The sequence below is a fragment of the Gymnoscopelus microlampas genome (assembly GCF_963454915.1).
Source record: "Gymnoscopelus microlampas genome assembly, chromosome: 9".
Classification (NCBI taxonomy): Eukaryota; Metazoa; Chordata; class Actinopteri; order Myctophiformes; family Myctophidae; genus Gymnoscopelus; species Gymnoscopelus microlampas.
This window is the reverse complement of record NC_139946.1, coordinates 46,576,005-46,601,956: the sequence shown is the minus strand read 5'-3', so window position 1 is coordinate 46,601,956 and position 25,952 is coordinate 46,576,005. Positions and strand designations below refer to the sequence as shown.

Here is a 25,952-nt window from a genome sequence, read left to right as displayed (position 1 = left end):
TACAAGCTCACAACGCTCGCTCTGCATTTTGAACTTGTATTGGCTATTTTCACTATTTTAAATCGTTTTTGGGTTTTTTAAATTATAAAAATAGAACGGTTTTGGACTTCCAAGGTTTTCACCCGATGGCAACATCATGTTATTGTTTTGATCCTACATTCACCCAGCAAAAAAACATCACTTTTTAAAATGTCATTTTATTTTGTGCCAAATGATTCATACAACCTGAAATCTAGATGGTTCAAAATGTTGTTTCATTCCATAAACTCTTTAAAGTATGTTTTCACATTTACAGCACTTCGAGTTAAAGCCTCATATATTAAAGGAAATAGGTACGGGTTCATGTGAGATGTTGTGTTTATGAGGTGCATGAGACAGATAAAGTGGATATGATGTATTATTGTTATTGTTACTGCTTGCACTGTATCTCTTTCTGTCTCTCCTCTGTCTCTCCCTTTCTCTCTCTCTTCTTTCCCCCAACACGGTCGAGGCAGAAGGCCCCCGCCCTAGAGCCTAGGGTCTGCCTGACGTTTCTTCCTGTTGAATTAAGAGGGAGTTTTTCGTTGCCACTGTCGCAAAATTGCTTGCTCAGGGTGGGATGTTGGGTCTCTTCTCTACATGTAAAGTGTCTTGAGACAACTTGTTGTGATTTGACACTTTAATAAAATTTAATTGAATTGAATTGAATGTGTAAACAGTCTGATGTGAGTGTGTGTGTGTGTGTGTGTGTGTGTGTGTGTGTGTGTGTGTGTGTGTGTGTGTGTGTGTGTGTGTGTGTGTGTGTGTGTGTGTGTCTGTGTGTTCTTGTGTGTGTGTTCGTGTTCTTGCGTGAGATGTGTGCCTTTTTAATTAAAAGTAAACATTGACAGATATGACACTGCATACAGTACACTGTGTATTATATTTTTATACAATCTCCACTATATCTAATCAACAGCTGTTCCATAAACACGTCCCATTTGGTTTCAAAGTGTAAAAATAACAGGTAGTTCATAAAAAGGAGTTTGCAATGTTTTTATTTGATAACAAAATGAAAGTCCTTATACCTAATTTCCTGTGATAACTGAAGTGTTAAAAGAGAAACAGAGCCTAGTTTTTCTTTGCCGTTATGCCTTATTTATATGCTCTGTTTTACGATGGCGTCGTGTGTCAAAAATAACAGATCTACAGGCTTATAACGCAACGTGGATGCGACACGTGAGCTTATAGATTGGCTATTTTTGGGGCATGATAAAATATGAGTTTGGCTTTTAATCTGCTCTTACGGTTTTGTGTCAGAAAGGAGTGGTGATGTGTTTGCACAAAACGTGAGCACACAGTTCCTGTTCTATGGGGTCATACAGTATGTCTGCCCTCCTTACCCACAAGTTAGTTGGGTTTTAGGACACATTTTAGCTTCATGTTTGATCTTCTGCACGAATCCACCTGTAGGCAATTATGTATATGTTTTGATTCAACCATTTTTGGTTGAGTTACATGTTAGGACTACCCTTTTCAAAACCAAAGTGATACATTTTTATTTTTAACACGTGTTAAATAGCTCTATATTCTCATAGTAATCACTGCTATAGAGTGTTTGTTCAGGTCTCCGTGTCTCTTTAATAAACAGAACATATATTTTCAGGTGGGGATACCAATGTTATCCAATCAGGAGAGAGAACTCATACAGGATAAAAAAGGGAAATTGTAAGTGATAAAAAAATAAAATAAAAAGTATTACTAAAGAAGGGTCTGTTACTGAACAAACACTATAGCGATGATTATTATAATGATTAAAAAAAGAGAGAAAAAAAAAGGTTTAAACAAAAACACAAATCATCAATTGTAATTCATTAATTTGGTATTAAAACTTTCTCATCAGTAGCTCTTTGTACCTGCTATACCATTACCTACAGTCAGCGTAGCAGCCTATGCTAGTCCTTGTTTGCACTCTCTTCATCTCTTATCAGCTCTGCTCTAGAGAACAAGCAGAGACCTGGGAGGGACACGTTTGCCTGCAGGGCTCTGTGTGCATGTTTTACACATTAGCAACACCAGTGGTGGAAGAAATACTCACATTCACACTCACACAGTTCTTTTTTTTCCTTTTACTTACTGTAAAAGGGATATTTCACTTAGTTTCAAACATGATTGGGGTCATTTTAATTTCTAGTCGGACAATGCTTGATTCAATCTTTAGATATTTGATATTCATTTTATCAGACACGCCTCCTTCCTATACAAACCCATTGTAACATCAAACTCCATTTTAACCATGATGGATTCATCGACAACACCCGTCCTTGGTTCTGGTGACTGATATTGTCCTTCTAATGCGTGAGGGGGCTGTGTTTTTTTCAATTACTTTTTTAATTGATTTAATTGTTTTCATTTTTTCAAAAAATAATAAAAAAAGAATGAATAGAAAAAGTAATTGAAAAAACACGGCCCCTCACATATTAGAGGGCCAATATCAGTCACCAGAACCAAGGACCAGAACAAGGAGTCTGAAGTTACAATAGGTTTATATAGGATTGGCGTACACTATCTCATAAAATGAATATCAAATATCTAAATGCTGAATCAAGCAACTTAAAAAATGTCTGGGGGGCTCACAAAAGCCTGAGTAGACGTTAACATAACCCCAAACAGTTAAGCAAAAGTAGCAATACCAAAATGTAGAAATATCCTGTTACAAGTAAAAGTTCAGTACCAAAGTAAAAGTACTACAATGTTTCTAAATTTGTTCATGAATGTTTTTGTAATAATCCAAATCTACAAAGTAACTTGTAACAAAATGTTTCAAATACTTGTAGTAAAAACTAGAAAAAGTGCTCCTCGGAGCACAGGTCTCCGCCAGGTCAGGTAGGTTTTTGTGGGCCAACAATGTTCGGAATTCGGTCATTATAGAGGTGAGTGGAATCTGTATAAGTTGAGGGATTAACAATGATGAAGTTTTGATCACATGACTAAAAAAACATTGTTTGCAAAAATCGGCCTCCTGGTGGCGCTATAATTGGCCCATGTGAAAAGGGTGGCATTTCTTCCACAGCCTTTCATGGCAATCGGACGCTGCGCTCATGATTTGAGGCATTTTGTTCAAAGCAAACCACTCCTGCGAACGAACTTTAGATGCCAATCTTAGCCAATCAGGCTGGAATATGAAGAATCTGACAGATCCATCTTGATCACGTGACTATAGAGATACTGTGTACCGATGTGCGTGATGTTTGGGCGACATCTGTAGGAGTAATATAAAAAATGTGTTTTGCAAAAATCAGCCTCCTGGTGGCAATTTGCGGCAGAGGTTCTGCTCTGGCATCTAGGGAGTGTGTGTGCACAGTTTCACGTGGATCCAAGTACGCAAAGTCACTTTACATAAAAATAAAGGAAGGAACCAACTTTATTAAGAAAAAACTAAAACAATATAAAGATGAGTGCTGGATTAAAATCGATAAAAGGTTAAGCATGGGTTGGAGTAGACATCGTAACTCGACCTCAGCTGGGAAAGGCTATCCTGAAAATTGTACTTAAATACTAATAGTTGAGTACATGTACTTAGTTGCTCTACACCACTGCTAAGCAGCATTTCTCTAGATCTGCGTGGGAAAGAGGAATGCAGAATACGAGGCGTTAATACCCACAGCTGCACAATATTGTAACACAAAGCCCAGGGGCTCCTGCTGACATGATGCTGACACTTCAAGATCTGCAAGTGGTGAAAGCAGTGCTGGGAAAAGGTACTCAAATGTTTTGCTTAAGTAAAAGTGTCAATATTGCAATGTAGAAACAACTCTGTAAACGTCTGGTAATCGAAATGCACTTTAAGTACCAAAAGTAAAAGTACTCATTATGCAGAGAGTGTCCCATTTCAAGTTTTCAAATGTATTAAAAATCTTTTGAAAATAGCAGATCTACAAGCTCACAATGCGTCGCGAAATTTTGAAAACTTGTGAAATGGGTCATTCTGCATAATGAGTACTTTAACTTTTGGTACTGGTGCCAATACTTTTGGACTTTTTACTCAGGTACATTTTTGAATACATGACCTTTATTTACTACTTTCTACTAGCAATTCTTTCACTACTGGCTCACACAGCCGGAAGGCCTCTGTTGACAGACATGGCTTTCACAGGTTCAACATATATAGTATATATATGTGTGTGTGTGTGTGTGTGTGTGTGTGTGTGTGTGTGTGTGTGTGTGTGTGTGTGTGTGTGTGTGTGTTGAACTCACTGCTCTGGTGGTTGATGTGGGGGCGGTCGCCTCACACAGGATGTTGTCTCAAGACAAGTAGCTGACGCTGCCTGTGTGTGGTCGGTACGATTCCTACGCCTCCGAACCAACCTACACACACTCACTGTTCAACTGCTCATCGTGACAGGAACTCACAGTACTAGAGAGAGAGCACTCACACAGTCACAGACCTCCACCAACGCAGCACGGGTTCGGAAATAAGTCACAGAAAAATACGATTAAATTGATAAGGGGGCGGGGGGATTACATCATTTTGTGATAGGTAATCTCAAAATAATAAACCAGATGAAATGTCTAAATCTTTTACTAAGACTATTCTGTTTTATATTAACCCATTAAGACCGGTAACGCATCCGTCATTTTAGATTTTAACCACTTTAACAATTTTCTTGTACTTTGGCTATTCAAAAATAGCAGATATACAAGCTCATATAGCGCGGATATGATCTTGTAGAGATGCAATATTTTGAAAAAAACATAAAACTTTGTGCAAATCTTTGAATATATATATATTTTAAAGCGAACATTTGTAACTCAAATCTTTGCTTCTGGGGATTCTACAAATGATGTACAAAAAGATTTACAAAATGTTCCCCATCTCAAAATATGTTGTTCCAGGGACCCCCCCCCCAGAAGCAAAGATTTGAGTAAAATAAGTTCGCTTTAAAAAACATATATATATATATATATATATTCAAAAAGTAGCAGATCTACAAGCTATCAGTTTTTTTTTGGTTGAAAGCTTGATTCTGATTGGTCAATCACTGAATTAATCGGTGTGTTATTCTTTTATAATGACCGCTGAACTCAATAACTGACCGCTGTCTAATCAAAGTTTCAGAGCACCTGCTCATATCAATCTGCGCTGCTGGATATTTGCCATATCCAACATGGCAGCTATGGTTACATTGCTCTCAAGAATGTTTTTGAAAACATTTGAAAGCGAGAAACAGACCAAATATTGATTTTATTTTATTTCCCGTTGTTTTCCCGAGGCAACGTGTTGGACACACCTGGCATAAATTAATGGAAGTTACTTTCATTACAGTAAGCAATGAAATCCTTTTATTACTCTTGGGTCAATTTATAAATTGTTGGGGTCATTATTACATGACACAATACCAATCGCACAATAAATGCACAAAATCTCTGTCCCCAAAATGATGTTCTGATCTGGAGGAAAATGTTCAACCTGGGAGATGATCCTGAAGTTTTAAATGAATGTTTAATAGAATCTTAATTGGAACACTAATGTAGCAGATCAAAGACTCAGGTTATCAACAGGTCGTTTTAATGGTTTTTATCTTCACAAGAAGTAACACTGCAAATGCTCATACAGACGTCATTAAAAAAATCTGAATACAGTGTTTCTTATAATCATCTATATATTGAAAAGTACATGAAATAATTAATATTAAATTTAATAACATAATAACAAAAGTACAATGACATCTGTTATAAAAGTGGATTACAAAGTGACATTTTATGTAAATAGCTCTTAAGAATTAGGTAACAGGAGAAAAAAAATCTGACAACAGTTCCATTTTACGGTATGTAAAACACTGAAGTGCTATTGGTTCAAAAGCTACAAAATACACTTAAAAAGCAGGAAGCCTTTTGTTCTTTTTTTTTAAATTTCCTTCAAGGAAAAGTACTATAAAATAAGTTACAGTACAGTGAATTTGTCCAAACTTGACTTTGTTCCCGTCTTCCAGCCTCGTTGTTGTAAGCACAAAAACAACAAATAAAACCATAATACAGGAGGAAAGAAAAATCGTTTTCTTATTTAAAAAAAAAGGCCTTTTCCTCAAAAAAGGAAACGCTATCGGCGATATTTAACCAGGCACGTGTGTGTGTGTGTGTGTGTGTGTGTGTGTGTGTGTGTGTGTGTGTTCATTGGTATTGCCACACGAAAATGCCTTTGAAAACGCAAACAAAGAAACGTTGAATCTTCAAAAACCTTTTTGCACGTCACTTGCCCGCTGTGTTCTGTGAAGAAATAAACTACGCTTTTGTTCTATTTACTTCATGAGTTGACAAAAATAAAAAATAAAATAAAATAAAAAAAGGGACAAATACTTCATATGGGATCGCAGAGTGCCGAGGAGGAGGCGGCACCATCATACGTCGTCGGCCGGTAAAGGAGGTATGTTGAACCTTGGTCTGGTGAAGAACGCCATCTTCTCTCTGTGGAGCAGACACGTTCAGACCTGTTAATCCATTCAATCCGGGAACGGATGTTAGCTATAACCATTATTTTATACTTTGGCTATTTTAGATAAATTGTGAAAATTTGTGAAAATATTTGAATGTATATATTTTTTTAAGCGAACATTTGTAATTCAAATCTTTGCTTCTGGGGGTCCCTGGAACAAAATATTTTAAGATGGGGCTCTGCGGCCAAATCATTTCGGGTGGTCCTTGACATGAAAAAGTTTGAGAAGCACTGATTATAGCAACATATGTAAATTTAAAAACAAAAAAAAACTAACTCAGAGGACATTTGTAGAATCCCCAGAAGCAAAGATTTGAGTTTGCCGCACTATGAGCTTGTATAACTGCTATTTTTGAATAGCTCAAAGAATTCTTAAAATGACACACAGAAGTAAGTAAGTCGGTCGGTCGGAGAGGCTTATTATCGGGATCAACCGAGAACGCTAGAACCCAGGGAGATGGAATGCTGAGGAGGACCGCCACACCTACCATCAGCTCCCAGTACTTACCGCACGCAAGCCGTGCTACTCGTACAACGGAGTTGGCGGTGACCGGGATCGAACCCATGACCGAGTGGCCCAAAAGGCAAGAGCTCTACTGACTGAGCTACCAAGACACACAGGTTCACATTTATCAAAGGGAATTCTAACCCCAGCAAGCCTATTCTGGGGGTCTACGAGCTGAAAACGCGACGTGTTTTGAGCTTGTAGATGGGCAAACAGAATTGGTGTAGATGGAAAAACAAAGTTGTTTGAGTAACAATATGCAATTGTGCTGCATATTAAACGTTTTCATATAGATTTCATGTTTTTTTGTTTGCTCACACACACACAATCTTTTATGTATATTTTTGACCTTTGGCTCTGTACTCGGTCTGCAGTTTTTTCCCTCTACACCACAACTCTTCATGGAAAATAGGCGATCCCCAAGTTCACAACGCGTCGCAGCGATTGTCAGTTTTAGCTAGTTATTTCGCAGATTTGGAATATTAATAAAAAACATAAATCAAGTGATTAATGATGATGTATTAATTTCATTTGTGGGTTCGAATCCACCCTGGTGCGTCTGGCTGTGTCGGGCGTTTGAGCGAACACAATTGGCCCGTGTTTGGGGGAGGGAAGCCGGGGCGGGGAGGGTGATATTTGTCATTGCATGTACTCTAACGGGTGGAGTACATGCAGTGGACTGCCCCTCTTGGTCTGGTGTTGAAATGTGAACCTAGGATTTATTCGGTACAAAAAGTACCGTCCAATGAGAGTCGGAGGTGGGGGTGGGTCTAACGACAAGCCAATCAGCGAATATCTGCTAAAGCAAGCTGTGCAATGACGTCAGATGTAGGCGGATCCGTGGATCTCTTGTGATTGGTTTAGGGGAAATTCGAATCCCCTCCCCCTTGTAATCGCCGATACCGGAGCCAATTTCAGACTGAAGCTCCACGCAGCTTCAGGCTGATGATCAGCCTAAAGCTATCCGACATATCTAACTAACCTATCTAAGTCTGACATCACAAACTCCATATATGGATACAGCTGACCAGGCCTGGAATTTCGTCATTTTAGGGGCAAGGCCACTTGGCCTTTGGTGTTGTAATTTTTTGGAGGGCACAAAGGCCAAATGCCAGGGCAGGAAGGCCATCAAAAAAAAAAAAAAAAAGAAATGATTTTTAAGTCCCCGGAAATAATGCATTTAATTTGAAGGTTAAGGATGATTGTATTTTAATATATTATAAGAATTGTATAACTATCTGTGAAATATAACCCATTTATTTCACAAAATAATGTGTTGGCAAATTACCAATATTTAGTTATAGGTCTCAATATGTCACATTCAGCCCTAGACTTCACTGACTGAAGTAGGGGTCACATTAATCACATTAGATTCACAGAATAATTAGGGGTCTTCAACCTTTTCAGGCCAGGGACCCCCAAACTGATGGGATGATGGAGCAGGGACCCCCTACCTCGTAGGGTAGGGGGTAGGCTACTATATATATCATATATTTATGTATAAAATTGTGTTTTATATAAATAAACATGAAAAAATTGCCTGCTCCTACGCACATGTTGACCCATTAGGTGTGCAAAAGGACCTTTCTCAGGGGCGTCAATTGGGTATGGCAAGGCATGGCAGGTGCCATACCTTGGCTCCAGAAAAAAAAGAGAAAAAAAATCATGAATAGCAGCCTAATGCAGGTGTAAGACCATTGTGTTTGCATTGTGTTATAGGTATAATGCATAGTTTCTATGCATTTCAGGGGTTTGGGGGGGGTGACCCCCTAAAAAATGGATAGATGTCCCTTATTTTAATCTCTGGGAGTTGGCAACCCTAACCTTGCCATACCTTAGCTTTTGCTGAACTGACACCACTGATCTTTCTCTACAAAATATGTATAAACATACCATGTTATTGTGCATTCATTACTAAGCTATTAAAATATGTCATGTTATGTTTAAAGACAAATTTACATTTTTGGGGAAAAAAAGAAAAAATAAGTTTTACATTTATTTTTATTTTTATCAAACAACAATTTCGCGGACCCCCTGCAGTACCTTCGCGGACCCCCTGTTGAAGACCTCTGTTGAAGACCTCAGAGATTTTATGTATTTTCCCCACAAGTTATTTTCATTCAAATGAAATGTGATTGAACTTGCACTAATAATGACTTTAGTTGATTTTCTCTCTCTTTAAAATATAGTATTTCTTAATTATGAATGATTACAGCTTGTAGATTGGCTAGTTTCACGATTTCAAATTGTTTTTAAATAATGATAAAAAAGGAACATACAAGATTTACACCCAACAGCCATAATATATAGCCAATATATGGTTCTGTATCAGTGTATTAGTCTGTTTTTGCAGATTTCATTCTAATTGGCTACTATGCCTGCATATGAATTTCATGGCCCTGGGTACTAGGTCACCCTGGCTTGGTGGAGATATGCCCTGTTGCGCACAAGCTCCGCACACTGCAGCAGCAGGTGAAAGCAATTCACTTAACGAGGGCTGTGATGCGCACCAAAAACGAAACTGTCCCATTCTAGATGCTGAAATAAACTTCCCAATTAGAACATTGTTGACAAACGAACAGATATAATGGATGTGGTTTGCAAAAGGATAATTTATTTATTGTCCATCAGAGCGGTGAGGTCACTCTTTTGTATGATATTGATAGCCTAAACTTTTAATTTGTTTGCAGTTACTCTGTTGCTTGCTTTTTATTAAGACTCATAATTTGGGGATTTTGCTGTATTTTATTAGATGTATTCATCTATATTTTGCTGTTGAAAAAAACATCGGGGAACATCGGTCTGTAGGACTAGGCTACTACGGAATCCTCTCTCTATCTCTCTCTCTCTCTCTCTCTCTCTCTCTCTCTCTCTCAGGCTAGAAAAACCTACCATTGATTAGTTCAGGGTGCGTTAGATTTATCTCCTGTTTGGCCCGGTAATGCTTTTGTGTCTATTACACTGTGTTGCGGGATTCCGAAGGTTCATAGGAGGCTCAGAATCAAACCTACCTACCACTGTGTATGTTGTAGCTGCGCAGCTCAACCAAAGGGACTGGTGTCTAAAAAAAACGTATTGACAGGAAAATCGCGCAGAGGAAAAACTGTGAAATCAGTTGCTGGGCGCAGCTGGGGCACCACGGCCACTGTGGCCGTCAAGGCATGTCATTATTCGAGGGGCACACGGCCAATGAGAGGGGCAACGACGGCCATGGCCGTCGTGGCCGCCGTGAAATTCCTGCCCTGCAGCTGACTCATCATTACATCAGTGAGACGTCACGAGCATCCAGTCAAGCACTATATAAAGGGTGGCCATCACCCCTTGAGATTCAGATGCAAGCATTATTTACTCCACTCCTCGCCAAGACCTTTAAGTTCCTGACCAGCTCTCACCCGAAAGACTCTGGAACCTTCCCTACGAGTCAGGATATTTGGCCTTACAACCCAGATATCTCTGCATTATACAGGGATCTTCAGATCCACTCTTCTTAATCATCAGGGTCGATATCTTGGTGTCCGGTAAGTTCTTACTGGACACCACTGTCCTAGACTCGGACAACCAGTCCCTTTGAGCAGTATTTTATATTGTGAATTTGTCAAACTTCAGGCCTCCTTTCTTTTACAGAGGAAGATTTTACAAATCCAACTCGAGCTATAGTGTGAGAAATGTTCCGCTGGACGGTACATCTGAAAGGAAATCCAAAAGGATGGCTTCCTGCAGTCGTTGCAGCGGAGCACAAGGTGTACGCCTTTGGAGAACTCCATTACGGGGGCATGGATCCCATTGATGTGAACGTTTTCGACACGGTCTCTTTACGCTGGACGAAGTGGACAACTGGAAGAGGTGGAAGAGGAGAACATATCGTTGAGTTTTACAGGGGCTACACCGCTGTGCTGATAGGAAATATAATTTACATCTGGGGTGGATTGTTTTGTTGCGGGTTTCAAAGCAAAGTGCTCTATGCATTTGACACCCACAGATGGTTCAAACCCAAGGTTACAGGGACTGTTCCAGAGGGGAGGAGGGACCACTTAGCCTGTGTCTTGGGGAAGGTCATGTATATTCATGGGGGACTAGACTGGAAACCGGTTCCAGGCACATGGAATAATAACGCACGATGGAATAATACTGGACGACGACGGAATGACAGCTACAAGTTGGACACCACCACAATGGTCTGGTCTTTCATTAACACCAGAGGCACTCCGCCACCTGCTTTCTCAAGTCAATCTGCCACCATCATCGGGACAAAGATGTTTGTATTTGGGGAACAGTGGGCCCTCTACAACGACAACGACATCAGTGTGTTTGACACAGAGACTGACTGCTGGCTGGACAGGCTTTCTGCCCTGCTTCTTCCAAAAGGATTCAGCTATCAATCAGCCATTCATGCCTTCAATGGAGAGCTGTGCACATATGGTGGTGTCATCTGGTGGAAATTCAATGCAGAGACCTTCTGGACGATGATTAAGCCCAAGGGGAAAGGCCCGTGTTCATGTAGTATTTATAGATCATGCATGGTGGGAGATCGTATCGTTCTCTTTGGAGGATCCGATGAACTGTACATTTTAGACACAAGTCCTAGTCTTAAGACGTTATGCAAGCTAGCAGTTATTCAGCACAATCTGGAGCGGTCAGAACTCCCACATAACATCAGGTGGGAACTGGCAGCCATGACTACCAACAGCAACGGAAGCAAAAAGTCCACAAAAAAAGAAGAAAATGACAAAAAAAAGACCTGTATTTTCCATTGTCATTGTCATTGTCATAGGCAATCAAAAGGTCTTTCAAATCCAAGATTTCAATATCTTGGATATTGAAATATCCAAGATATTTGGCTTAACCGCCATTGACGTCTATAGTATGTCATTTCTAGGGCTCCCTAAGAAGAATACACCGGGTAATCAGGTGATCTAAACAAATTCCAGCCGGTCCGGTCTAACGTTATCAGATTGATAAAAATACGTTTATCTCTGATTTCGTTTCCCAGATAGCTCTGGAATGGAGGATCGCGGCCGGACAATATTTTTTTTCCCGATTCTACCGGACCCTCGTGCGTGTAATGCATTGGTTCTCAAACACCTGGGTCCGGGGACCCCCAGGTGTACTTGAGGGGGTTCCAGGGGGTACCCAGCAAAAATGTGTAAATATAGCATCAGAATAATTATGACCTTTTATACTTTAGCTATTCAAAAATACCAGATCTACAAGCTCATAGCGCGGCACCGAGTGCCGCGCTATGAGCTTGTAGATCTGCTATTTTTGAAAAATCTCGAAAATTTGTGCAAATCTTTGAATATATATATTTTCTAAGCGAACATTTGTAACTCAAATCTTTGCTTCTGGGGGGTCCCTGGAACAAAATATTTTTAGATGGGGGTCCGCGGCCAAATACATATCATTTTGGGGGTCCTTGACATGAAAAAGTTTGAGAACCACTGGTGTAATGAGCCGATCTCCGCGAGGACGGCGGTTACGGAGAATATTCCATGATTTTTCAAAGGTACAGTAAAATCGCCGTTTTTGCTGGCAAGAGGACCGGAGACGGATGAATTAATGAATCAATTCCTGGCAGTGAAAGAGTTGTAAGAGTTGTAAATATACCTCTTGCTGCTATTGAGCCCATGAATTGAGCACAATGGACCACAATGGAAACAAGCCCCTGGGGTTCTCCTATTAGCGGTTATAGCGGCTGACTGTACTGCAGGTACTGTTAACAATCTTGTTGACCCATTCAATCCAGGAACGCATCCATATTTTATACTTTGGCTATTCAACAATAGCAGATCTACAAGCTCGTCTATGAGCCTGTAGATCTGCATTTGTGCAAATATTTGAATATGTATATTTTTTTAAAGGGAACATTTTGTAACTCGAATCTTTGCTTCTGTTGGGTCCCTGGAACAAAATATTTTGAGATGGGGGTCCGCTGAAAAATACATATCATTTTGGGGGTCCTTGACATGAAAACAAGTTAGAGAACCACTGATATTATAGCAACATAGTTTATTTTTTTTATCTATTAGGATTTAGAAGACATTTTGTAGAATCCCCCCAGAAGCAAAGATTTGAGTTCAAAATGTTCGCTGTAAAAAATATGTATTCAAAGATTTGCACAAATCTTCACGATTTTTCACAAATAGCCGATCTACTACGAGCTTGTAGATCTGCTATTTTTGAATAGCCAAAGAAATCTGAAATGACACAGACGCGTTCCCGGTCTTAATGGATTAATATCAAGGATTCAATCAATCTATCAATCAAGTATACCTGAATGTCTGCACAGGAAGGGGCTCCTTCTGGCTCTGACCCCGCATCTGCAGAACCTCTTTGTTGGCCTTCCTCAGCCTCCTCTCCGCCGCCTCCTCCTGCCGCTGCTCCTGCTTGCTTTGGTTGGCCTGCAGAACAACAACAACTCCATTACTTAACCCATTAACTCATTGAGTGCCATTAACGTGTTTCACGTGTTTTACCGCTATGGTGCAACGTGCCATTAACGTGTTTCACGTGTTTTACCGCTATGGTGCAACGTGCCATTAACGTGTTTCACGTGTTTTTGAAAAAAAATGAAAAAAACTACACTTTTTTTTTGGAACCCAAGATATCATCATCTGAAGATTTGCAGCTCCATCCACTCCTTGTTTAACTTATAACTTAAAAAGGCTGTATCTCGCTTCCTAAGCACTTTTCTTTTACTTTGAAAAAATAAAAAAATAAAAATCATAATGGCCAGAAATAGATAATAATAATTTGGGCACTCAATCAGTTAAGACCTGAGGCGATTCTTAAAAAAAAAAAATCTAAATCCGTTTAAAAAACAGTTTTTTGAAAAAACAACAAAAAAAACAACTTTTTTTTTTCACGATTTAAAAAAAATAGCAGATCTACAAGCTCATAGCGCGGCACTCGGTGCCGCGCTATGAGCTTGTATATCTGCTATTTTTGAATAGCCAAAGAAATCTAAAGTGGCACAGATGCGTTCCAGGTCTTAATGGATTAAGCCCTACAGTAGATGTTTGGGTTGTTCAGTGTTTGACCACCTGGATTTGAACCCTGGGCTCCTGAATCCAGGCGCTAACACCAGTGGTGTGAAGTAACGAAGTACATTTACTCTACTACAATTTTGAGGTATTTTTTTTTACTTTACTGGGGGTGTTTCCAATATTCAGTACTTTTACTTCTACTACTACATCTCAGAGGCAAATATCGTACTTTTACTCCGCTACAATTATTTGAAAACTTTAGTTACTTTGCAGATATAAATTACTATATCATAAAACCTATATTAACCACTTCAGCCCTATTTTATATATAGGCTATTTGAAAATAGACGATCTAAAAGCTCCCAATGCGTTGTGAGCTTGTAGATCTGCTATTTTATTTGATCAAGTAAGTCTAAAGTCATCACATTAGTGAATCGAGTCCCATGTGGAGTCTCAAGGGGGTTTTACCTAGCCTGGTAAACCCTCCCTCCAGAAATCTCATTTCCATTTGATTTCTGGAGTGAGTCTGGCCTGATCGCCCATCCTGCAATATTGGCTGTGGGCTGGAGTTGGGCGGGAGTAATACCGTTGACTGACAACCCCTTCAGCCAATTTTCGTTTTTCCCCTTCAGCCAATCAGCAGTTCATTTTTACCACCTCCAGACTATGTGACGCAACGGGACTTTTGAGACGGCCATGCCCAAAATAGGTTGCCTTATTCGGATACATGCGTGTCACTCCCCGCCCCTGCCGGTTCTCTAAATTTATATTTTTAAATAGGCTCTGTCATGATTAATTGACCACATATATGAAGTTTAACAACTAAATGCTATCCAAACGATATCTTAATAGTAAATTCCGTGCCTCAAAAAAGAAGATTGAGACCGTTTTAAAAACGAAAGTAAGAAGTGAAGGCACTCGCAGAACAACAATGGCTGCCGTTCGTCTTTTGTCGGCTGCACTCAGGCTGCACTCGGCTTCATTCGGGCTCACTCGAACTCGCCACCTGATTGGCCAACTGTCGCTGTCAATCACAGAACGATGTGCGACGACGCTGATAGGCTCGTCAGTTTGGCGTACACAGCCAATATTGCAGAATGGGCGTTCATGCCAGACTCACTCCTGAAATTAGGAGTGAGTCTTAAATTGAGTCTTAAATTAGATTTCCGGAGGGAGGGTTTACCAGGCTAGGTTTTACCTGTCTCTGGGCCTCTCTCAGGAGGCACTGGAAGCGTTCGTCCCTCAGGGCCCAGTGGGGCAGCTCGGCCGCTTCGCTGGGCCCCGCCGCCGCTGCCGGCTCCTCCAGGCGGAGCTTGAGCTCTCTGAGGGTGCTCAGCTCCTCCGTCAGCTGCCTCTGGCGCGTCCTGCAGGCCTGGAGGTCCAGCTCCAGGTCCAGGGAGGTCCGCGTCGGCTGCTCCGCCAGGGAGGAGCTGTACGACTGCTGCTGCTGTTAGCGCACGCACACGCACACACGCACACGCACAGACACACGCACACGCGCACACACACACACACACACACACACACACGGTTACAAAAGACCAGCGGTGGAAAAAGCACTCAAATGTTTTACTTAAGTAAAAGTATCAATACTGCAATGTAGAAATAACTCTGTTAAAAGTCCGGAATTCAAAATTTACTTGAGTAAAAGTACAAAAGTATTGGGATCAAAATATACTTCACGTACCGAAAGTAGAACTACTCATTATGCAGAATGTCCCATTTCAAGTTTTCTAAATGTATAAAAATCTTTTGAAAATACCAGATCTTGTAGATCTGCCGAAATATATATAAAGCTTAACTCATTCAGTGCCAGTGAAATAAAAAAAGAATTGCAAACTGTGCCAGCAATTTTTCTTATACCTTTTTCAAGTAGTCACAGAATATTTATCTCCAGTATAATCGATCCCCTGATGGGTGCTAATCACTGAGGGTTGCACTTTGACAAATACATAGTTTTAAAAAAGTGCTCAGGAGCCGAGATACAGCCTTTTTCAGTAATAAGATAAACAAGAAGTGAATGGAGCTTCAAATCTTCAAATGATGATATCTTGGGCTCTAAACGTTTTTTTCCAAAAACACGTCAAACACGTCATTGGTACGTTGCGCCATTGCGGTAAAACACGTGAAACATGTCAATGGCACTCAATGACTTAAGTGGTTAATGTATGTTTAGTAATAATAATCTAAATCTACAAAATTGTACTTTAGTACAGTACTTGAGTAAATGTACTTAGTTACTTTCCACCACTGCTAAAGACTGCTATTGTACATCAGTGGTGGACAAAGTACATACTTGAGTATTCAAAGGTATAAATTACAAAGTACATTTTCAGAAATCAGAGATCAGCTATTTTCCCACTATATTTCACTATAAATCATAAATAACTAATAGAAATTCAACAAAAACTAAACCCTAACCCCACTTTATAAAAAGTGTGTGTGTGTGCGCATACCTGCTTGTATCGCAGCGTTCTCCGCTCTAACGTGTTCCTGACGAAGGGCGACTTCTTTGGCAGAGTGGAGCTGTCACTGTCACTGCGGTACAACTGCAAGGAACAACAGAGGAACCATAGCGTTACTGTCACTGCGGTACAACTGCAAGGAACAACAGAGGAACCATAGCGTTACTGTCACTGCGGTACAACTGCAAGGAACAACAGAGGAACCATAGTGTTACTGTCACTGCGGTACAACTGCAAGGAACAACAGAGGAACCATAGTGTTACTGTCACTGCATCCTGCCTTATTGCCTATGCATATCAGAATGCTTATTACATTCAAAATAATTTCTGCCTAAGTCAAAAAAGTTGACTTAAGTCATTTTGGAATGTAACAAGCATTCTCATTGGCTTAGGACATAGGCAATAAGGCACATTGATGCAGCAGTGTTAGGAGAGTAGAGCCAGGCAAAAATGTCAATTTGACCAAAAAGTTAGTTATGCAATTATGCTACAAGGCTAACGATAGGCAACATGGCTGTGACTCACTGTCAAGAATAGAAAGACGTGCACATCCACACCCTGAGTCGGGTCAAGTGCTGAGCGAAAAAAATAACAGTGAACTTTGAAAAATGAACTAACGCCCGCATACCTATGGGCTCCGTTTAAAGAGAAAGTATTTATTGCACACTTAACTGATGACTGATGAAGTGACTGATGAAGGGCATGTAGCCCGAAACGTCACAGCACTTTAAGGGTGCAATAAATTATTTTTCCTTTAACACAGTAGCTCTCAACCTTTTAAGGCCGTGACCCCCCCCCCCCCCAAAATAATCATATTTGAACTGAAGACCCCCTCCCCCACCCTGACAAGCACTTGGTATGTAGGAGTTGAGGCATTACATTCAGTTTGACTCGGTTCCACAGATAAATATTGTTATTAGCATATTTTTAATAGTATAGTTAGTTTTTTTAGAATGAAAAAGGTCTTAAAAGTCCTTAAATTGTCACTTCACACTTATCTGGGCCCCCCCCCCACCCAAAAAAAAAAGAATCATGTGGGGACCCACAGGTTGAGAACCACTGCTTTTAACGGACTTCACTGTCACAGTGATACTGAGCCGCAAGGTTAAACAGAAGAACCATTAGCAGCAGTGCTGCGTCTCCTTAAATATATTGACCATGTCTGACAAGAACAACCTTTTCACTATTAGAGGCATTGGCCTTGGCAACTGGTCTCGTTCACGAGTGAGGGGAGGACGGAGGAGGAGATCCGCTTGAGAATCGGAGCAGCAGGAGCGGGCATTGCAGTCGCTGTACCGTATTGTGGTGACGAAAAGAGAGCTGAGCCAGAAGGCAAAGCTCTCGACACACCGAGCAATCTTCGTTCCTACTCTCACATTCTCAGACGGGTGGCTGGCACCTCCCTTAGCCCATTAAGACCTGGAACGCATCTGTGTCACTTTGCATTTCTTTGGCTATTCAAAAATAGCAGATCTACAAGCTCGTAGCGCGGCACCGAGTGCCGCGCTACGAGCTTGTAGATCTGCTATTTTTGAAAAATCGTGATTTTTTTTTTCAAATATTTTTTTCAAAAAACTGTTAGGATTTAGATTTTTTTAAAGAATCGCCTCAGGTCTTAATGGGTTAGATATAGGGTGAGAAGTTCAGTCGCCCGAGAGAGACTCGTGAGTAGAGCCGCTGCTCCTTCGCTTGGAAAGGAGCCAGCTTAGGTGGTTCGGGGCATCTAGTGCGGATGCCTCTCGAGCGTCTCCCTATAGGGAGATCCTCGCCGCACGTCCCACTTGGAGGAGACCCCGGGGCAGACCAAGGACCAAATGGGGGGGGATTACATCTCCACACTGGCCTGGGAACGCCTCAGGATCCCCCAGGAGGAAGTGGCTAATGTTGTTCAGGAGAGGGAAGGCTGGAGCTCTCTGCTGGAACTGTTACCCCCACGACCCGACTCCGGGTAAGCGGTTGAAGATGGATGGATGGATGGATGGATGGAGGCATTGGCCTGCTCAACCGTAACTACACAATCATGCCATCTGGACGGAGATACACAACTTTGAAATGGGGGAAAAAGTTGTCTTTAGTAGGAGTTTTGTCTACTCTGCCATTGCGTTGTTTCGACGTGTGCTCTATAAAAACTGTCCAAACCGTCCGTTGAGTTCATAACAAAAAAGGATTTATTCTCTGTACTTGGTCGTCACTCCAGCATTCAAATAAATAAATACAATAAAAACAAGATATGACAAGTCATAATATAGCCGCCAGCGGCAGGCTTTTTTTGCCCCAATACAGTCTATCACAGTAGAACCGAAATAGCAGAAAATGACTACATTACCCATGAGGCATTCTGAACTTACAACGCGTCCCCCTCTACCATTAAGTTACAGTGTCCAAGTTACAATACACAAAATACACCAAAATAATACTTTTCAATGGACTACTTGGGTAGCACTGATAACATTAACCACAGTAAGGTTCATAAAGTTTGTAGATGAGATGTTCCTATTCTCAGGGGAACATTAGCCAAAAATAGCAGATCTACAAGCTCACAACGCCTCTTGCTGCAAGGCGTTGTGAGCTTGTAGATCGGCTATTTTCGGCAGAGTTAAAATGGTTAAATGTCTGAAATGAACACAAATAAAAATACACAACACACTTATGACAGTCTATGAAGCTATCTATGAAATCTATGAAAATGTTTAATCTGCAACACAATTTCATACAATATGTAGTGGGGGTCCCTGCTTCATCTATCTCTCAGCTTAGGGGGTCCCTGCTTCTACTGTCTCTCAGCTAGGGAGTCCCTGCTTCATCTATCTCTCAGCTAAGGGGTCCCTGCTTCATTTCTCTCTCAGTGAAGGGGTCCTTGGCCTGAAAAAACTTTGAAGACCCCTGCTTTATAGACCATTTCCCCCCAATATTTTTTTTTACAGTTTGAACAATATATTTTACATTGAGGTGGCCAGATGTCTGTAGTGCCCACCTATCCTGTTACTGTTACCATACAGACAGACAGACAGACAGACAGACAGACAGACAGATCAAGAGATGGCATTAACAACTGTACTGTACTTCATTCAAACACACTCAGCAAGTGAGCCCACTAGACAAGCCTACTTCGAAGAAAACGCACACGCGTGCTCGCGAACGCGCGCGCGCGCGCGCACACACACACACACACACACACACACACACACACACACACACACACACACACACACACACACACACACACACACACACACACACACACACACACACACACACACACACACACACACACACACACACACACACACACAGCTTTTGCAATGCTCAGGCTGACATTATGCCACTCGCTCGCACGTTATGTGCTTGATTTGTCGTTCTATCGGCACTTTGTGTTTGGTGATGAACTCACCTAATGACGCTGCAGAGGTTGCAAGAGTTTGACAAACTTCTAGCCTTGTTACAAGACTATGCCCGTGTTGATCCAAGGCTAACGCACTTCCACAGTACAACAATGTTTAAGTCAGAGGAGCATGGTTTGGCCAAAACCTGCGATTAATCCACGTGTTGTTGTTTATATTCATTTCACCGGTACGCGCGCGCGCGCGCACACACACACACACACACACACAGGTCTCAGACGCGATCAGACCGAGGGGTCATAACAGCTTGTTATCAACAGAAACTAACTTCCCCTAAGGACTTCACAATAAGAGCCAGTGGTAATGATTGATTAACTTAGTTTTATTTTGGTGTCTGCTTACAGGAAGTATATATCCATTTGCAGTAACGTCACACACAGAGCTATAAATAATAACTGTTGCGCTTATTTTCGTTTGATCTGCGCGCAACATTAAAACTAAAGTAACGAGCCTGTTTTGAAAATGTACTGAGTAGAAAGTACTAGTACTTGTGTTAAAATGTAACGGATAAAAAAGTAGTCCTAAAAATAAATACTGAGTACAGTACAGATACTCAAAAAAAGTACTTCGTTACAGTAACGAAGTACTTGTACTTCGTTACTTCCCATCTCTGGCTTTAAGGCTAAATATTCATCTACAACACTAACTTACCGTACAATCCAAAGCTATTCCTGTCATACCTCAATACATTAATGTAGCCTAAGCCTAATAATCATTGGTGGAAAAAGTACTCTAATGTTTTATTTAAGTGAACGTATAAATACTGCAATGTAAAAGTACTCTGTCACAATAAATGTCCGGAATTCAAAATGTACTTGAGTAAACGCGACGCGTTGTGAGCTTAAGTACAGTACTTGAGTAAAGTAGTTTCCACCGCTGCACATAGTCAGTCGTGACGTCTTTGTTTAACTGCATTATGGCGTTTGCACTTTGTTCATTTACAGCCTGTACATCTACATAAACGTTCAGATTTCAAATATAAAGTGCTTAGACCATGGCCACAGATGTTACAATTCACTTCGGGTGGGTATAAGTACCCGTCTCTCCAGCATTGTTCAATAAAAAGCATTTTATTCCGATCGGTGGCCATTTTCTCATACAGTTATAATGTATCAGACAGATATACACGGCCAAACCGACACAGCCGCATAGTTAAAAAAAAAACGGAGACAATGGCCACCGATCGGATTAAAATGCTTTTTATTGAACAATACGGAAGATACGGGTACTTATGAGGGCCCGTACGCAATTATAACACCCGTGGCCATGAGTTAAGCACTTTATATTTGAAATCTGAACGTTTATGTAGATGTATGGGCTGTAAATGAATAAAGCGAGTCTCTTTTGAAAGGCCCGTGTTAAGGACATTATGTTGCGAAAATATGAAGTGTTTACAGCACCATAACATGGTTAATACATTTTATTTTGGGATGTACAATACATGAACATTACGGGATTAGTAACGCAACTTGTGTCGACAACTAATGGAGAGTGGACATTACCGCGTTTGGCTAAAAACAGTTAGTTAGTAACATCATACAAGCATACAAGCTAAGTATTAGCCACATTCGGCTAGCGCAGTAACATCATACAAGCATACAAGCTAACTATTAGCCACATTCGGCTAGCGCTCAGAGCCTCTTTTGAAAGGCCCGTGTTAAGGACATTATGTCGCGAAAATATGAAGTGATTACAGCAGCATAACATGGTTAATACATTTTATTGTGGGATGTACAATACATGACAACGCAACTTGTGTCGATAACTAATGGAGAGTGGACATTACCGCGTTTGGCTAAAACAGTTAGTAACATCATACAAGCATACAAGCTAACTATTAGCCAAATTCGGCTAGCGCTCAGACGAATCCACTGAGAGAGGCAGACGAATCCACTGAGAGAGGCGTGTCTAGTCCCATAGCTTGGGAGGACGAGGGCGCCCGTTCAGAGTATGGGAAAGTATCCCATTGGCTGAAACGACAGCCAATCAGGCAAAAAAAGTGTTGCAAACATGTTGGAAATGTGTCGGGTTAGAGTCAGAGAGAATATAGAGCCGCGCTTTCAGCTGGCGGCTAAAAAACACTTTAACGGACGGGATGTACACCAACAGTCCTCTCAAACACAGTCAAAAACGGCTTGCCTCTGCTACTGGCAACGCCTGCGCCTGATTAGGGACCTTGTTAAATATGACGTCATCAAATGAGAAACACGTCAAATGGCTCTTACATGTTGCTTGTGTAGTCTTGTACAATACACTGTATGTATATGCGTTTTGTTATGTGTTTCTGACGTCGAACAGACTTATAAATATCTCTCTGGGACAAATAAAGACTATTATTATTATTATAACTCATGGTCACTGTCACTTTGCTTCAAATTGCAAATATCACTCACTTTGCTGAGTGCTGCCTCGCTGTCGGCATATGGAATGAAAATTATATGTGTGTGTGTGTGTGTGTGTGTGTGTGTGTGTGTGTGTGTGTGTGTGTGTGTGTGTGTGTGTGTGTGTGTGTGTATTTACCCTGCAGACGTATTGACTGCGCGCTCCAGGGGAGAATGTCTGCGATCGCACCAGAGTGCTGCTGCGCATGAAGGGCGAGGCGTGACCCCAGCGACCCCCGCGCTCCTTGGGGCGCACCCTCAGCGGCTCCGGGAACATACCCTCCGTCATCGTGGCTTTCTCCACCTGCACACGCACACGCACACACACACACACACACACACACACACACACACACACACACACACACACACACACACACACACAGTGTGTCAACAAAGAGTGCCAGAGTCAGTTTGTTCTCGGACCATGCACGCACAGCACCTTAACCCATTAAGACCTGGAACTGTGTCATTTTTAGATTTGAGCTAAAAAGCATTATTTTACACTTTGGGCTATTCAAAAATAGCAGATATACAAGCTCATAGCGCGGCACCGAGTGCCGCGCTACGAGCTTGTAGATCTGCTATTTTTGAAAATTTGTGAAAATGTGTGCAAATCTTTGAATATATATATATTTTTAAAGCGAACCGTTTTTAACTCAAATCTTTGCTTCTGGGGGTCCCTGGAACAAAATATTTTGATGGGGGTCCGCGGCCAAATACATATCATTTTGGGGGTCCTTGACATGAAAAAGTTTGAGCACCACTGATATAGAAACATACGTTTTTCAGAATACTGTTGAGATTTAGGAGACATGTAGAATCGGCTTCAGGCCTTAATGGGTTAAAGCACCTCGACTAAACTCAACTTTATTACAGGTTTAAGGGTGTAAATAAGTGGGTGGAATTATTTATTTTGTCATAAACATACAAATCTGTAACAAGACATAAATACAAAATATACATTTATATGTTGAAACAATGATCTGGTTTTGTATAACTAACACAAATCACAATCACAAAAATAAAGAGGAGAGAAAAAGAAGGAAAGAGAGAAGGTCTGAGTAAAATAGTAAAGGAAAAGGAAAGCAAAAGAAAAGGAAGAAGAGAGGGAAGGGAAGGAAAGTGAAGGAGGGAAGGGGAACCCTGCTGTCTGGCCTCGTTAAGTGGCACCTGTAAACTCTCGTAATAGTCAAGGAAGGGGGTCCAAACTCCTTGAACTTTTGAACAGACCCTTTAAGTGTGTATTTGATTTTCTCTGGTTTCAAGACATACATACAGTCTCTTTAATCCACCCGGTTAAGCTGGGTGGAGAGTGTTGCTTCCATGAAAGGAGGAGAAGTCTCCTCGCGAGCAGAGATGTATGTAAGGCTATGATTACATGTGCTTTTTGCCTCGTATAGAACGGGTCTCTGGTGTCAGATAGCCAAATAGTGCACAAATGAGGTTGGGAGTGATAACTTTTTTAACCCATTAAGACCTGAGGCCGCTTCTAAACATTTTTTTAAATCCTAACAGTTTTTCGGAAAAAAAATATAAAAAAAACATTTTCACGATTTTTCAAAAATAGCAGATCTACAAGCTCATAGCGCGGCACCGAGTGCCGCGCTATGAGCTTGTATATCTACTATTTTTGAATAGCCAAAGAAATCTAAAATGACACAGATGCGTTCCAGGTCTTAATTAACTCATTCAGTGCCCAGCTTATTTATGGCAGTTTGGCCCTGAGTGCCACAGCCAAAATTCATTGTAAAAAAAAGTGCTTAGGAGCCGAGATACAGCCTTTTTAAGTAAGAAGTTAAACAAAGAGTGAATGGAGAAGAATATTTTCAAATCATGATATCTTGGGTTCTGAACATTTTTTTTTTTTTTTCATGACATCTTAGACGTCATGTGGCACTGAATGAGTTAAACATCTTTGAGTAAGTGTTAAATACATCAGACCAGAACATGGTGAGATTAGGGCAGGACCAGAACATTATGGTCTGCTGGTTGTGCTTTACAGCGTGGACGAGAAGGGTCTTAGTAGGATAGATTCGAGCTAATTTAGTTTCAGAACAACTTCTGGCACAGGTAGAGGAGGGTTTCTCTTACCTTTAACGTAGGGGGTTTGCCAGTGGGTTGACCACAGCGCCCCCCGGTGTTGACACAGACGCCCTCCGTGCACAGCATGCTGTCTGGACAGGCCATGACGAACGCTGCGCTGTTACTGCAGCCGCTGTCTACCGACTCTGCCTGCCAGCTCCTGCACACACACACACACACACACACACACACACACACACACACACACACACACACACACACACACACACACACACACACACACACACACACACACAGATTTCAGATTTCAGAAGTAAGTAATTGAAAAATGTCTGCATTAAAGGTATAGTTCACCCAAAACAATTCATGGACATTTTTTTGTTTTTGTCGCATTCCTAAGACAATAATTTGATGACCCGCGGACCGGTAGGCAGCGGTTCCGGTAGGAGACACAAAGGAGACTCTTTGTGTCTCCTACCGGAACCGCTGCCGGTCATCAAATGATTGGCTTAGAAATGAGACAAAAACTAAAAAAATATCCATGAATTCAAGTCTCCATGAGGTGACTAGCCTCGATCTCCAGGCTTTTATTTTTTAGTTTTGCTAAAAAAAATAAGAGCCTGGACCAGCCTGTTGACGTTCCTGGAATAGGAAGTGTTTCATTTCCCCAACCAACCAGAGTGCAGTGGGCGTCGCTCCAAATGTTGTGACGTCAGGGCTCTCAATGCTGCACGTTGGGGGAGGAGGAGGGGCGCGGGGCGGGGCGCCGGCTGACGGATAGATCGGTGAACCAATAGGATCCGGCAGATTTTTTTCTCCAGAGATTTTTAACCCGCCCGTCTAGTAGTGATGCGCGGGTCGGGTTTTTTCATGACACGCCCCGCCCCGCCCCGCCACGGAACCCACCTCAACCCGTCCCGCGAACCCATATATAAATCTATGGCTCAACCCGCCCCGCGACCCGCGATTTTTTTTTTTTTAATTCTGTAAAATCATGGTTAGAAAATAATCCCCTAGTTTATTCAAACTGTTTTATTGTTATTATTCTTATTCTTATTAGGAATAAAGACAAAACAAGAGCATGTGATTTTGTATTTATTTTTTGCGTGTGAGAGCGGCTGACCCGCTCACCCGCAGCCCGCATAATTGCCACTGAAATTCTGACTCGACCCACCCGCGCCGCGGGTTGACCCGCGGGTTGACCCGCGAGTTCCGGGTCAACCCGCGCATCACTACCGTCTAGACATGATATCAGACACGCTAGGGCAGTCTATGAGGTGACTAATCGATAGAACAAAAGTTATTTTGAGGGTGAACTATCCCTTTAAGGCAAACAGTGGTTGATGTTCAGGGGAATACTGACATTCACTTTTCAAAACGTTCAATAGGCTCTATGCACAGCAGCCATATTGGGAATGAATTGGGCCCCTTCCGTACTTCCTTCACAGGTGTTACCAATGGTACTAATTAAGGCTCTGTTCCATTTAGTGTGGCATAGTGGTTGTCTTATTTTCAAGGACCGCCATAACTCTGAGAGTGTACAAATGGAACCAAATGGACCCGTAAGGGTCCATTTGGTTCCATTTGTACACTCTCAGAGTTACACACCCACCATATGGGGCCATTTGGGAACCAAAATGGAGTGTTTCTAGTGAGCCAACATGCACGATATCAGCACCCTGACCAGAATGGAACAGAGCCTTCATTAGTATCATTGGTA

At 41.4% G+C, this 25,952-nt stretch overlaps 1 protein-coding gene across 1 annotated transcript in view; it reads right to left on the bottom strand.

Moving 5' to 3' along the window:
• Positions 1-5,505: 5,505 nt before the first annotated feature.
• Positions 5,506-25,952, bottom strand: part of wwc3 (WWC family member 3) — a 108,992-nt gene continuing 88,545 nt past the window's right edge. The window contains exons 19-24 of the mRNA XM_084067292.1: positions 24,281-24,431; positions 22,326-22,490; positions 16,396-16,488; positions 15,138-15,386; positions 13,227-13,354; positions 5,506-6,423 (exon numbers count right to left, since the gene is read on the bottom strand). Coding sequence (XP_083923418.1) covers positions 6,357-6,423; positions 13,227-13,354; positions 15,138-15,386; positions 16,396-16,488; positions 22,326-22,490; positions 24,281-24,431 — 853 coding nt within the window. The 3' untranslated portion in view covers positions 5,506-6,356. The remainder of the gene's footprint in view (positions 6,424-13,226; positions 13,355-15,137; positions 15,387-16,395; positions 16,489-22,325; positions 22,491-24,280; positions 24,432-25,952) is intronic.